At 36.0% G+C, this 15,437-nt stretch overlaps 1 protein-coding gene across 3 annotated transcripts in view; it reads right to left on the bottom strand.

The window, feature by feature from the left end:
* Positions 1 to 625: 625 nt before the first annotated feature.
* si:ch73-267c23.10 (serine incorporator 1) overlaps positions 626 to 15,437 on the bottom strand; it is a 52,188-nt gene continuing 37,376 nt past the window's right edge. For all 3 annotated transcript variants that reach the window (XM_051672315.1, XM_051672314.1, XM_051672316.1), the window contains 8 exons: positions 9,680 to 9,873; positions 9,186 to 9,265; positions 7,839 to 7,976; positions 7,538 to 7,707; positions 4,529 to 4,619; positions 4,059 to 4,260; positions 3,254 to 3,481; positions 626 to 1,872 (listed from right to left, as the gene is read on the bottom strand). In XM_051672315.1, the coding sequence (XP_051528275.1) occupies positions 1,734 to 1,872; positions 3,254 to 3,481; positions 4,059 to 4,260; positions 4,529 to 4,619; positions 7,538 to 7,707; positions 7,839 to 7,976; positions 9,186 to 9,265; positions 9,680 to 9,873 (1,242 nt within the window). In that variant the 3' untranslated portion in view covers positions 626 to 1,733. The remainder of the gene's footprint in view (positions 1,873 to 3,253; positions 3,482 to 4,058; positions 4,261 to 4,528; positions 4,620 to 7,537; positions 7,708 to 7,838; positions 7,977 to 9,185; positions 9,266 to 9,679; positions 9,874 to 15,437) is intronic.

The following is a 15,437-nucleotide window of genomic DNA, read 5'->3' as shown; positions in this document are numbered from 1 at the left end:
CTCAAAACAGCCTGAGACGAGGTGCAACTTTGTACATGAAAGTGCGTGCATGTCCCATAGATCTACTGATGCAAACCAGCCCAAAGATGGATTTGCAATAAGATCTGTTTCTGAGACACTGTTTGAATGGGTGCTTTGCGAGCACACGATTCAAGCGTCTCGAGAAGCAAGTGAATTTCTGTTTCTTGTGAGAACAAAACACACAGTAACACATTTGTCTACCATCCCGGGGTACCCAGTGAGGATGAGTAGCTTTTGAAAGTGTGTGAACTTTTTGGGCCATGGACGCTTCACCAAGCAGCGGTTCTTACTCAAAATAAAGTGGTGAGTCATCAGACTGAGTCACCAGACTTTTTGGATGCTGCGAGGGACATGACGTTATCAACATTGTCAGAACCACCAAATGTGATAAGGCCGTGCACTCCAAAAGAGGGCCGGAGCTCATCACGCATATGCTGTATTGGCAAGGACGCTACATCGGAAGATCGAGGGGCTCACAGGGCTTGCGCTGGCACACACACACACACACAAAAGCTTCTAATATTGTGAAATATAAACAATATATGAAATCTTATAAGTTTCTATAAAAATGCTAGAAGAGAGCAAAATAAGTTGTTCTCTTGAATATTTTTTGTTCAGGCTGCAGGCCTGGAATTTATTTTCTTGTTACAAGGTAGACAAAAGAGAAAAAAACTTCATTGGAGTTTGATGGAGCAGAATTTAAGATAGTTATAATCAGTTTGCTTGTTTTTAATATTTACAATAGACTAAAGTATCCATTAAAATTTTCAGTAATGGTGCACAAACAAAACTGTATAATTGTCAGGGTGAACTAGAGTGCCCAGCTTAAAGTTATGACAAGCAATTAAAATATGGTGGTAATAACGGCAAGAACTGTCAGCTAACAGGGCCACATTAACAATACCACTGATGTTAACATTTTGAAAATCAAACTTCTAATACTCTTTGGCAAATCAAACTTATAATACCCTTTAGCTATGACAGAAATATGCAATTTTAAAATAATTTATAATGCATGTCCAAATTGTATACACAGTGAAATAGTTATACTTTATTACATAAGGCTTTTCTCTGGATTTACAAAAATTGTTATTGACAGATTATCTAAAAGATATTCTCTTCCAAAATGTTTCTACCTCTTATTTGCATTAAAATTAATGCATCTGTATTAAATGTACTGATAATGAATTGATTTTTGACATAAAATATAGCCATTTCTAATACAAAACAGATTTCCATACAGTAAAAATACAAAAATATAAAGATTTACTACATGCCTTACCAACAGAAATAAAATATTCATTAATCTTAGTAAATCAAGAACACAAATACACCCTAATAATATTTCACAGCTCTTCTTGGTACATGGATATTTTAAACAATGTCAGGATAAAGTGCAGAATAAAACAATGTCCAAAGTCATTAATAAAAACAGAGTTAACATTTTTGGACATTTTGTAGCTGAAGAAATGAGCTGACATCAGTTTATACAAAGCAAAAATAATATATCACTCCTACCAATGGCACAGAGAAAATCCTAACCAGATGCTGAGATTAAGAAAAGAAGTATCCTTGAAAATGTAAAACCCTAATAAAATTACACAAGATTTTCTGACCAAGCATGAACATTCATAATACAAAATCAAAACTTTCACTAAAGCATATATTCTGGTTGCATGACATACTGGAGAACTATACTGTAGAGAAACCGTCTAGGTGAAGTCTCTGTTGGTGAGTATCATAGGAGCAACCAGAGTCCAGGTATATAATGTGAGACAGACCCAACTAGACAAGATTTTTACCCACACTGCTGGCCACTTGCTTGTGATGACATTGTAGTCGGCCTTAGGACTGGGTGGACAATGAAATCAGAGAATCAAAACAAAGATTTAAAAAACTTCTCAAATTAAAAGGAAATATTTGCTGCATGTGTTTTATAAAAGTTCTACTCATTCGGAAATAAAAGGATGCTTCTTGTATAAAAGTGAAGGCAAATCATTACACAGAATCATGTTATCAATAGCAGACTTCCTCCTAAAGTCACAAAAGAGAACTACTGTTTTATGAGAAAACTCTTAAATGAAACATGGAAACATGGACAAATTACAATTCTCTTATCATTTACTCAATCTCATGCCGTCCAAACTAATTTGACTTTCTTCTGTGGAACACAAAGTTATTTTGAAGGATGTATGAGGTGTTTTTGTCCATACAATGTAAGTCAATGTGGTCCAACACTTTCAAACTCCAAAAAGGACATAAAGAGTCCAATACGACTCAAATGGTTTAATTCATGTCTTCTGAAGTGATATGATTGGGTGAGACACAGACCAAAATGTAAGTCCTTATTCACTATACATCTTTACATTCAGCCGATTGGAACAGCACGCAGTTATTAGGTCTTCAATCCCGGTATCATTATACATAAATAAAATGTTGCATTTAAATTTCTAATATTTACTTGAAATTTTTAATTTTAATAGTATCCCAAAAATTAAACCTGAGAATCATTTAACTCTCATCAGCATTTTCAATTTGCCCAACAGGGCAAATGCTGCCTTTATGTGCTTTTGGAGCTTGAAAGTTTTGGACCCCATTGACTTTCAATCTATGGAAAAAAACACCTCATACATCTTTGAAAATATATTTTCTGTATTCTGCAGAAGAAAAAAAGTAATATGAGTTTGAGACAACATAAGTGTGAGTAAATCATGACAGAATTATAATTTTAGGTGAACTATCCCTTTGTCATTTTCAGCAACGCAAGTTCTCACTTTACACGTGAGCCACTGTGAACGAGCTTCTCTCATAGCACTCATGAATACATGACAAATGTCAAGAATTTGATTGAAAAATAACTTATATTTTGCCTCATAATGCCTCAGAAGACTTGGAACATGATGAACAAGCCACATGGACTACTTTTACAGTACTTTTGGCCCATTTTTTAAGCTTTAAAGTGGGTCACTATCAACTGCCATTGTATTGAAAAGATGGAGCGGGAGTCATTTAAAACATTCTATTTGTGTTCAGCATAAGAAATTTATTTGGAACAACATGAGGGTGAATATATTTTTCCAGAATTATCATTAATGCTAAAAAATTTAACTAGAGAATAAATATAAAGTATAATGTCATTTAACACCATATTAATTAAATACGTCTTTAAATATCCAGTCCAGAGTATTATTTGATAATTTTGATATATAATTTGAGCTTTGCAGTCACTGACCTGTACCAGTTGGTCAGAGTCATCATGATATAGAGAGACGCCAGGAACAGCATAAAGTGAAAGAAAGCGTAGCTGTATTGAACTGTCTCTCTTTCATTGTCCTCCATATGTTTGGGTGTTCTGACTTCTACCAGTTCAGCACATCCTGTGGAGCTGTCATCCAAGATGGTGGCGTCTTTAGCTGCTAATGTTAGTTTATTAAATTGACTGGTGTTTGAGGAGCGTATGCTGTCAAGAAAAAAAAAATTAGCCTCCATATCATGGAGTGATTAAAAACTAATGTGGCTCATATGGATACTTGTGTTTTGAAAAGGATTACTGATTAAGAAGTGTTTTTTTCATTTTACAGTATTTCATAACATACATTGGGGTCCAAAACTCTGAGACCACTAGTGAAAATGCTTCTATTTTGCATTGTAATAGAATTTAATACAACATTTGCATTTCAAATTATACTATACTACTGTGAGGTTTAAGAAGGCTAGGGGGCACTGGCCCCTAGATTTTCCTTGTGCCCCCAAGAAACTTCTTTTGATGAGTGAGAAATAGTGCAGAATCTGAAATATTTCTTTTTCATTTTACATCAAAACTTTTACTTTTTTATGTTTGTATATGTTTTGCATTTTTCAAAATGCCAAAACTTTGTTTATTGCCAGGTTTAAGTGAAAGAAAGAAAGAAAGAAAGAAAAATCCAAGATTTTCTCTTTAGTCTCAGACCTTTGGACACCACTATATTTTAATTTGTTTACCTAATTAGGATACTGAGAAACTCAATAAAGTTAATTGTATTTCTTGTATATCATACCTTGAATACAAAATGCAGAGAACAAAAATGGCCAATCCGACGATGCTTTGAGCATCCCACCACTGCAGGTATGGGGCTGAAGAAATAGTTTCCTCTACATCTATGATGATCAATGCAGTCTGGTTCTCAATCTCCACTGGTGCATCTGTTGAGTATGTAATCTGCTGGAAGATGCTGAGCAGATTTGGATTACATGTGCGGTCTGGCAGAAAATAGATGAACATGAGTGAACACAGACAGAACTTGACATAGCTTTGAATTTAAGAATCATCATTTGAATCATCATTTTGAAAATGTATGCCAACCAGAATATCTTAAATAAGTTTGGGACAGGTTTTACAGGTTATTGGAGGCCACACCTTAATACCACAGTTAAACCATATGTAAAAACATCCCAATATTGAATAGCAAGATTTTAACAAGATGTTCATGTTTTCTATGATGTTAGAAACCCTGGTGAAGCTGCTAACCTGGCTCATTGGTCATAGCTGACCAGGTAAGATACATCGTGTACAAAGTCATGATGGATGACTGGAGAAGACCAGACCTGGGCTGGTGTTCCTGAAAAATAAAAAATAAAAAAATAAAAAAAATAAAAAAGCCACCACTCATTTTTCTAGATTATAGACAAAACACTGATTAGGAGCTGTGAATTTAAATATTGAAAAAATGTTATTGCAGTCGCATGACATTAAGCTCATATGGTAGGTACAAAAAAAATAGCAAATGCTTATTATATAAAAAAAAATCTAAAACAAATACTGCCATGGCTTCGATATCCATTAGATTGCAACTTGATCTACATAATGTATGCCTATTCTGCAAAGAATCTTAACAGTATACTGTAAAACAGCATACAGAGTTGTATAAATTACACAATTTTCAAACTTAAGAAAAAGTAAAGATACTTTTATGGAAATTGACTTAAGTAAAAGGTAAGCGATTTTAGCCGTTCTAGAAATTCCCCAAGCTGAGCCGCTGGATTAGTCACACCCCCTTATTTCCAAAACCCTGCACTCCAAAGATACCATGAGCTTACTGACAATGACACGAGCAGAAATGTTTGTCAAAAACAACAGCAGCAAAAAAGCACCCTCAACTGACAATTGTTATAAGCAACATGGCATAAAAATGGCAGTAAGCCATCTATCTAATCTAGAGCTGGGTAACACTTTATTTGGATGGTCCCAAGTAGATATTTAACTGACTATAAGTGACTTATCAACTGGCTTGCTATAGCTAGTAAACAGTGTTTCAACAATGTTTCACCAAACATTCAGTCGACTTTCACTAGCCTGTATATAGATCTTTATTAATGACCTTTTAATGAACTGATGTTCTCAACAATAATATAAGTAGGTCATTAATAGAGATCTATATACAGGCTACTGAAAGTCTACTGAATGCTTGTTGAAACACTGTTTACTAGCTATAGCAAGTCAGTCAATAGGCTGTTATTTTGCTGCCGTTATATAGGCTATTGATAGTCTACTGAATGTTTGTTGAAACACTGTTTACTAGCTATAGCAAGCCAGTTGATAAGTCACTTATGGAGCTTTTCCACTGCATGGTACAGCTCGACTCGACTCGAGTCTGCTTGCTTTTTGGGGGTTTTCCACTGTGGATCGTACCTGGTACCTGGTACCTGGTACTTTTTTTAGTACCACCTCGGTCGAGGTTCCAAGCGAGCCGAGCCGATACTAAATCTGACGTCAAAACCCTGCAGATCACTGATTGGTCAGAGAGAATCGTCACTACCATTTGCAACACGGGATATCAACCCGCTAGTTTTAAATTTAGCAACAGCGATAGCAGTATCATTTGTTCACGCGACTTTCGAATTGTAAAAAGAAATGGCTGTGCGCAAAACCACGCCATGGTCAATAAATGAGGTGCAGACGTTCCTCTCGTTAGCGACGAACGAAATGACGCAAAACGATAAAGTCTTTCAGGAAGTGTCTTAGCTGTCGGCTGCACACGGCTACCACCGGACCTACCAACAGTGTAGGGAAAAGTTAAAAAAACTTAAGTGACTACAGAACCATCAAGGACCACAACAGCCAGAGTGGTTCAAACAGAAGAAAGTGGAAGTGGTTCGACCAAATGGATGCTATCTATGGCAACAGACTGGCGAGCAATGGGAGGGAGAGAGCCCTGGACTCGGCGTTGTTAGAGTCCACGATGGAGGATGGTAAGTTTTGTTATGTTAACTCTATATTCTGCTTGAAAACTTCACTTTATTTAGTTGACCAGCTACTGGAAAGTTTGCTTCTAAAACAACCAGGCCAATTTAACTGTTACACTTGTGTAAAATCACCATGCAACAACTGCTTTATGCAGCACAATGAGCTAGTATCTAACAGCTAGCGGTCGTGTTATTGTTTATGGTCAGTAATGTTTGTGTTGCGTATAAGATGATGTCACAGCTGTAGAGGCGGCGCAACTATGACGATCAGCCTATAATCCCACCCACATTGAGGCGGCACTAAACTGCAGTGGAAAAGCAAGCTCAGAAAAGTAAAGCGAGCAGAGTCGAGTCGAACCGTAACGTGCAGTGGAAAAATGCCATAATAGTCAGTTAAATATCTACTTGGGACCATCCAAATAAAGTGTTACCTAGAGCTGTCACAGAGGCTGATGAGATATCTCAGGACACTTATTTAATCTTTCAGGGAGTAGTAAAAATTTCCATGAAAAAAAAAAAATCGCTTACAGCACCTTTAAAAAGCTCATGATAAAAATACTAAAGTAACTGAAATCAAATGTGCTTAAGAATTAAAAGTACAAGTAAATGGCTTTAAGTTAACTTTAAGTTAATTGCTAATTGTTTCAGGTTAAATGAGCTTTGCAAATGTTATTGTTAGACATTTTCATATTAATTTGGTCATATTGATTTAAATACGTGATACCTTAAAATGTGCATGGCTAAACGTACATTGAAACCGCATTTTATTGACTACGAACTGGTTAATATTACACATATGAACAGTTAGAGGAAAAAACACATAAAAAAAAACTCAAAACTTAAATGAACTGTCTTCTCTTTTGATTCTAAAGTGGAGACATGTGTTGTCCAGGATCTGGTCATGATTTTAATGCAGATTTGCAAATCGTTTCGCTAAACGAGAAATTCAGTCCGCTTTTTAAATTGATTTGACTGATTCATAAGAATCAAATTGAACAAACAACTCAATGCTTTTGTGAAGCACGAAACTCACTATCACAAGTTTACTTTTGCAGCTGTGTTATTTGCAGCTGTATTATTTTTTGTGTTGTTCAGTCACAAAAGTAACGAAAAGGTCTGGAGAAATTTATTGGAGTAAAAGTATTAATTTACTCTTCAAAATGTGGTAAATCATAAACAGAAATATTTATACTCAAGAAAGTAGAAATATTTAAAAAAAAACTGTCCTTAAGTACAGTAATCAATTATTTTTTACTTTGTTACTATACACCTCTGACCTTATAACAGTAAATACCTGCACTTTGGGAAGCACAGACAGAGCAGAAGCTATGACACATAACAACATGTTGAAGCTGATGAAGAATTTATTGAGCACACATCCCTCTGGCTGAGTGTAGATGTTATAGAAGAGAACAACAGCCGTGAAGGACAGCGCATAGTTCAGTCCTGTTACTGACAGCAAGGCTAGAAGGAAGGGTCATAAAATATTACTATAACATTATCAAAATATCGACCACCAAATATTTATTCAGTAATCCAGATGAATTAAAAATAAAAATTATTTCAAAGTTTACACGTGTAACATGTTTGCATACCTATATACCACCTCTTTGTGTTTTCGTTCTCCATTTTATCGACCCAGGACTCATTCCATGAGTGGGCGAAGTCGATTAGAAGAACTAGCTGGATTAGAATAAAGCAAAACGCCCCGCAAGTTCCAACAATAAAGGACGCTGAATAAAGGGACACAGATAAAACACATTAGGATTCATATGCTTATCTGTGCAATAAATCCATCACAAACTCAATCTGAGACTGAAAAAATAAAAAAAATCAGGGAGAAACATCATATGATGGATGGAGAACTCCAACATAATTTATTCTTGGCAAACAGCTTTTCGTGCTCAACACTTCATATTTTTCCTTTGGCTATCCAACTGAATAGAATGCTACAAAACATTAAGCCATAATGTGTGCATTACAGGTAATGGATCTTTTATTAAAAGGGATGCAAATGCAATATGACAAAAGACAATACTGCCTAACTGCAACTGTAATTGTATTTCTTAATAATAGTAAAAAATAAAAATAGAAATCTCCTGCCAAGAAATTAGGCAAGTAGTTTTAATAGTTTTAAGCAATTTACTGTTTTAATACAGAATTCAACTGACTGGTAATAGCTGTTGTACAATAGGGCTGGGTTTTTATAAGGATTTCCTGATTTGATTTGATTACAATTCACAAGCTATCGATTAAATTCATTTTTGATTTCGATTCAGATTGATTTGGGTAAAACAGTTATAATGTCCATTTTGCTTACATATGAAATAAATTATTTCTTACACAGAGGACCTTCTATCTTAGTAAATTAGGAAAATATGAATTTTACAAATTTTATAATTTACCTCTTTTCGTTTTTTATTATTCTGGTCACATCTTAGCTTTTGTTTTTTTGTTTTTTGCAGCAGCAGCAGTTCCAAAAATGTATAAAAGATGAAAAACTACCCCCATTATTCACGTTAGTTATTATATTCTCAGAGTATTTCTGGTACAATTTACATTTATTTGTAAAACAAGTGCTAAAACTTGACTGTCTCTTTAAGAATAGCGGTAGTTTAGCGAGAAGTCTCACAGAAGTGTTTTGGTTGAAAAGTACACCTGGAGTGAAACCTGAAAATTTGCCAGTCAATGGCTAATCACAGATATTTTTTGTTGCATAGCATGAAATTTGGTCGCATATGTGATTTATTGGCATTGTTGAGGGTGGCGCATAGAGTAAAAGATCCATTTTGGGATCAAATTCAAATGAAGATCGTATAAATGTAGATCATGATTAATCTAAACAAATTTATATTTTTACCCAACCCTATTGTACAATGGCCTCAAACATGGTGATTTTAAAGCTGGGACTATCCATTTCATAAAATGAATTAAATTCATACTTTGTGTAAAAGGCCCCTCTGGAATATAGAAGACACCAACAGTGACAGCAGCCATGGCTACAATCTTGAAAAACCAGAATCTGAATGAAGAGATGGAGACATGGAGATGGAGAAGATAAACTTTTTCTTAATGGAGACACATACCAAAAATGTTATAATTCATAATATAAAGACAGAACAGGCAGCAAGACAGCAGCAATACACTGAAGGAACAGGCAGCAAGACAGTCACTGGATATAATAGAGAATCTGTCTGCATGAGCAAAAGTGCTGTTAAATCCTTGGGCACTGCTTTCTTACTATTTGAATATTTAGGCACAACAAAATATCAAAACTGCCTACTAAAATGTTCTCAAAAGTTATTTAGCAATAAACAGATTCAAGTATTGGTGATCAAACCTTCACAGAGAACATCTAGTTGTAAAGTAAGTTGTTACTTGGAAAATGCATTCAAATTTCTGAAAATATAAATCAGTGCAGTAATATTGGGCCAACCCGTTATGGATTGCAGCTCTGGGATCTCTGCTGTTTTTCACGTTGATCATGAGCAGAGAGAATGTGAGGAAGGTCAAACTCATGCCACAGCAAACCCGGTACACAGCCTTATAACCAACAAGCATCTCACACTGAACCTTAGCCTCTATTCCTGGCATACTGGACCCCACTCCTCCAGTACAAAAGCCAGGGATCTAAGAAATAAATAAATAAATGTTAGGGATTTGGTAATACATCAACCTGGAATATTTTTTTAAACTACATTCGATTAATTTTCTAAATACTCCACAACATTAGGAACACATTATACCTTCAACAAATCCTCTGGCATCAAAGCCCTTTTATTATTTTCTATTTTTTTTTTCTGATTTAGACACCTTTTGTTCTCAACCCCATCACAGACATAATGGAAGTGGTTTGAAAATTATTTTACACTGGTTATAAAATAAACCTCTACTTACTGGTCATGTGTCCCTCATACCAATTCAGTGACTACAAATATGAAATTTATGACAGAAGACCACATAGCATACATGAAATTAATAAATTCTATATAAACTCAGCAAAAAAAAAAAAAAAAAACGTCCCTTTTTCAGGACACAGTATTTTAAAGATAATTTTGTAAAAATCCAAATAACTTCACAGATCTTTTTTGTAATGTGTTTAAACAATGTTTTCCATGATTGTTCAATGAACCATAAACAATTAATGAACATGCACCTGTGGAACGGTCATTGTAACAGCTTACAGTAGGCAGTTAAGGTCACAGTTATAAAAACTTAGGACACTAAAGAGACCTTTCTACTGACTCTGAAAAACACCAAAAGAAAGATGCCCAGGGTCCCTGCTCATCTGCGTGAACATGCCTTATGCATGCTGCATGGAGGCATGAGGACTGCAGATGTGGCCAGGGCAATAAATTGCAATGTCCATACTGTGAGACGCCTATGACAGTGCTACAGGGAGACAGGAAGGACAGCTGATCGTCCTTGCAGTGGCAGACAACGTGTAACATCACCTGCACAGGATCGGTACATCCGAATATCACACCTGCGGGACAGGTACAGGATGGCAACAACAACTGCCCGAGTTACACCAGGAAAGCACAATCCCTCCATCAGTGCTCAGACTGTCCACAATAGGCTAAGAGAGGCCGGACTGTAGTAGGCCTGTTGTAAGGCAGGTCCTTACCAGACAACACCGGCAACAGCGTCACCTATGGGCACAAACCCACCTTCGCTGGACCAGACAGGACTGGCAAAAAGTGCTCTTCACTGACGAGCCGCAGTTTTGTCTCACCAGGGGTGATGGTCGGACTCGCGTTTATCATCGACGGAATGAGCCTGTACTCTGGAGAGGGATCAATTTGGAGGTGGAGGGTCCCTCATGGTCTGGGGCAGTGTGTCACAGCACCACTGGACTGAGCTTGTTGTCATTGCAGACAATCTCAGTGCTGTGTGTTACAGGGAAGACATCCTCCTCCCTCATGTGGTACCCTACCTGCAGGCTCATCCTGACATGACCCTCCAGCATGACAATGCCACTAGCTATACTGCTCATTCTGTGCATGATTTCCTGCAAGTGTTCTGCCATGGCCAGCGAAGAGCCCAGATCTCAATCCCAATGACCACGTCTGGGACTTGTTGGATCGGAGGGTGAGGGCTAGGGCCATTCCCCCCAGAAATGTCCGGGAACTTACAAGTGCCTTAGTGGAAGAGTGGGGTAACATCTCACAGCAAGAACTGGCAAATTTGGTGCAGTCCACGAGGAGGAGATGCACTGCAGTAATTAATGCAGATGGTGGCCATACCAGATACTGACTTTTACTTTTGAATTTGACCACCCCCCTCCCCCTCCCCCCTTTGTTCAGGGACACATTATTCCATTTCTGTTAGTCATATGTCTGTAAAACTTGTTCAGTTTATGTCTTAGTTGTGGAATCTTTTAATGTTCATACAAATATTTACACGTTTCTTTTTTGCTGAGTTTATTTATTTATTAAAATATCATAGAAAAGTACTGATTTAATATCTTAATTTCATGTGATGGGGTTGTTAAGCTTGACCATACCCATCTTACTGTAATACACTTAAATAATATAAATAAACACAAAATATAAACACAAATGATGATATTTCTTAGCTGTTTCTACACCAGCCCGTTATGAAGAAAGCTGAATGATGTCACTTCTGGTTTATATTGTCACCATGGGTGGAACCAAAATGTTTATGGGCAGGGCCGGAGTGGGATTCATATTCAGCCCGGGATGTCATATCCAAGTCAGCCCACACCCAAAAGGGGGGTTGGAGGTGAAGATGATAACAATAAAACAAGATCACACCAAAATATGCAATATATGTAATTACTCGAAAATTATTTAAGCTCTCCATGTCATTATACCACATACAGCATTCACTACGATTTTCACTTTGTCATAAGACATCTTTGTATGTTTTGTAAAAAAATAAGTGAATGTTAAAGGGATACTTGATCATTTCCTCACCCTCATGCCATCCCAGATGTGTATGACATTCTTCTGCAGAACATGAATGAAGATGTTTGGAAAAACTGTTGGTCCATTCAATGCAAGTAAATGAGAAGCGGTGAGAAACAGATCAATAATTAAATCATTTTTTACTATAAATCTCCACTTTCACTTTCATAAGCACTCTTCTCTCTTAAGAGTTCTTCTTCTGTTTTTGGTGATTTACATAAGCATATCACCCCCTACTGGGCAGGGAGGAGAATCTATAGTAAAAAAACAAAACTTAAATATTGATCTGTTTCTCACCCACACCTATCATATCGCTTCTGAAGACATAGATTAAACCACTGGAGTTGTATGGATTACTTTTATGCTGCATTTATGTGATTTTTGTACTTTCTGAGTTCTGATCACCATTCACTTGCATTGAAAGGACCAACAGAACTGAGAAATTCTTCTAAAAAGCTTAATTTGTGTTCAGCAGAAGACAGAAAGTCATACACATCTGGGATGGCATGAGGGTGAGTAAATGATGAAATTTCATTTTTGGGTAAACTAAGTTTATTTTAAAGACTATCTAGGCATATAATAACACTATAGAACTGTAAATGTTTATAACTCTTTCAAGATGTACAGCCTCACACTTTAAATGGTCAGTGCTTTGTATTTTAGAAAATTAAAATAGCAACAGATCCAGTGAAACAATTAAGGTTGAGTGATTGTTTTTAAATTTTTACATGCCATTCAAAAACGTGCCATTTTACAATGATAAGAGTGAAATAAAATACTAAAAATAACACATTTGTACTTTTTTTTTTACTTGGATTGTAAATGTTCAAAATGGTTACTGTCTCTTTAAGAGGGTTTTATCGCATGATACAACTTTGAAGCTTTGCGAGCTGTAAAGTCCCCATTATTTTCGTACCATGTCATGCTGTTGCATCTGTATTCATTTACTTTAAGTATTCTGTTATTTTGTGACAAAAAATAATTTTGCTATTATCATTCTGCACTGCTAGGGAAGAGGATTTCAGAGATTAATTGATTGAGATTGTGAGACTGCAGTCAGTATTAAACTTGTGATGATCTTGTAGACTACCTGAAGCACGTTCATCCATTCAGCTATTAGTAGCCTATCTGTTCTCAATGGATCTTCCGTGATCCTTCCCGCGCTGTCAAGTGAAGCGGCGCAACATCAGTTTCGTCTCTCACAGGCTACTCTCTCATTTGTTTGGGTGTGAGATGATAAAATACAGACTGTGTCCGCTATAATACGGAATGCAATTCTGATCCTTTAAATATCGGATGTTATGGACTGTTGGCAATTGTTATGCGACATATGATGAAAGTTTGTCAATCAACATGCGGACCTAACCGGCCCAATTTTTGACCGGCCCAATGGGAATTCTCCCGATCTTCCCGATTGCCACTCCGGCCCTGTTTATGGGCTAAAAATAGTTGGTGTGATGGGACTGAGTTCAGACTGAGGGCCACAACTTTATAGCATTGTTTTTATTTATTTTTTTAAATCATGCATTTTTGGTATAAATATCTTTCTAAGCAAAGGAACACATAAATGTTTACATTAATAACAAACATTCTAGACATTGTGCACATTTTATTAATTATTTTCTAGGAAAAATTTCAGTTAAGTGCCTTAGGGACATGACAAATGCTTGGTATAATATAGAAAGACATTATATCATGATAAAGATTATTGTAATGCAATAATTCTTTGTAATCATTATAATGGACATTTCAACATCTTGTACAAAGCTTTTAACATTTCATTTTAGTGATCCAACACTTTAAAAAGTCTGGGGGACTGAAATATTACAGAATCCCAGGAATGACCCAGTTATTTTTATAAATGCTTGATATCATATCTGAGGGGGAAAAAAAAGAAAAAAAAAGAAAAGAAACATCGAATAAAACCCATTTAAAACTTACTCAGATTCTTGTATTGTCATATTTACACAACCCCAATTCCAAAAAAGATGGGACAGTATGCAAAATGCCAATACAGACAAAAAGGAGTGATTTGTAAATTCTATTCACTCTATGCTATATTGAAAGCACTACAACAAAAGTTTTTTTGATATTCTGGAAAATATACACTCATTTCAAATCATGATTGCAACATGCTCCAAAAAAGTTGGGACAGTCGAGTGTTTACCACTTTGTAACATCACCATTTCTTCGAATAACAATTATTATTATTATTTGGGCACTGAAGATACAAGTTTAAGTTTAGCAAGCAGCATTTTCCCCCATTCATACATTATGTAGGTCTTCAGCTGTGCAATTGTACAGGGCCTTCTTTGCCACAAATTCTCAATTGGAGATAGGCCAACACTTCAGGCAAACCAATATAGCACTTGTGCTCTCTACTTAAGGTTGATTTTAAGATTTTATTAATTAAAATATAAAAGCATTACATGGCTTGGCACCTGAATATTTAGCATAACTATTAAGACCTTACAAAACAGCTAGACCTCTTAGATCTTCTAGTTTTGAACTGTTGGCTGTTCCAAAATCCAGATGTAAAACTAAAGGTGATAGAGCTTTTGTTGCGATGGCCACACAGTTATGGAACAGCCTGACCTGGGATTTTAAATCTGCTGAATCGGTGTCTGTTTTTAAGTCTTGTTTAAAAATACATTCGTACAATTCTACTGTGTGAATGTGTCATGTTTGATTATGTTTTATTATGCGTTTTTGATTTGATTTTATAATGTAAATTACTTTGTTAAAAGTTGCTAAAAGGTGTTATACAAATTTATTTTATTAATAAAATTGTATTAAAGTTATTATAATTATTATTATTACTTTCGAAGCCATTTGTAATCCGGGCAGCATGTGGTTTGGTGTTGTCCTGCTGGAAAATGCCAGGATGTCCCTGAAAAAGATGGCTTCTAGATGGCAGCATATTGTATGTTGCTCCAAAATTTTTACTTATCTTTCTACATTAATGGTGCCCTCACAGATGTGCAAATTACCCATGTCATGGGCACTAAAAAAAAAAAAAAAAACTGACAGACAGTGGCTTTTGGACCTGACAATGATAGCAGCTTGGACGGTCCTTTTCCTCTTTGGACCTGAGAAAATGATAGCTGTTTTTTCCACACACAAAAAAAATGTAAATGTGTCGGACCACAAAACACGATTCCACTGTTCTGCTTTCCACTTCAGATGAGGCTGAGTCCAGATATGTCGGCGGCGCTTCTTTTGAACTAATAATGCTTAATGTGACACCGTCAGATACAATTAAAA

Source organism: Myxocyprinus asiaticus, chromosome 35 (genome assembly GCF_019703515.2).
Source record: "Myxocyprinus asiaticus isolate MX2 ecotype Aquarium Trade chromosome 35, UBuf_Myxa_2, whole genome shotgun sequence".
Taxonomy (NCBI): domain Eukaryota; kingdom Metazoa; phylum Chordata; class Actinopteri; order Cypriniformes; family Catostomidae; genus Myxocyprinus; species Myxocyprinus asiaticus.
Note: the sequence above shows the minus strand (reverse complement) of the source record. Positions and strands in the feature narration are given on the sequence as shown.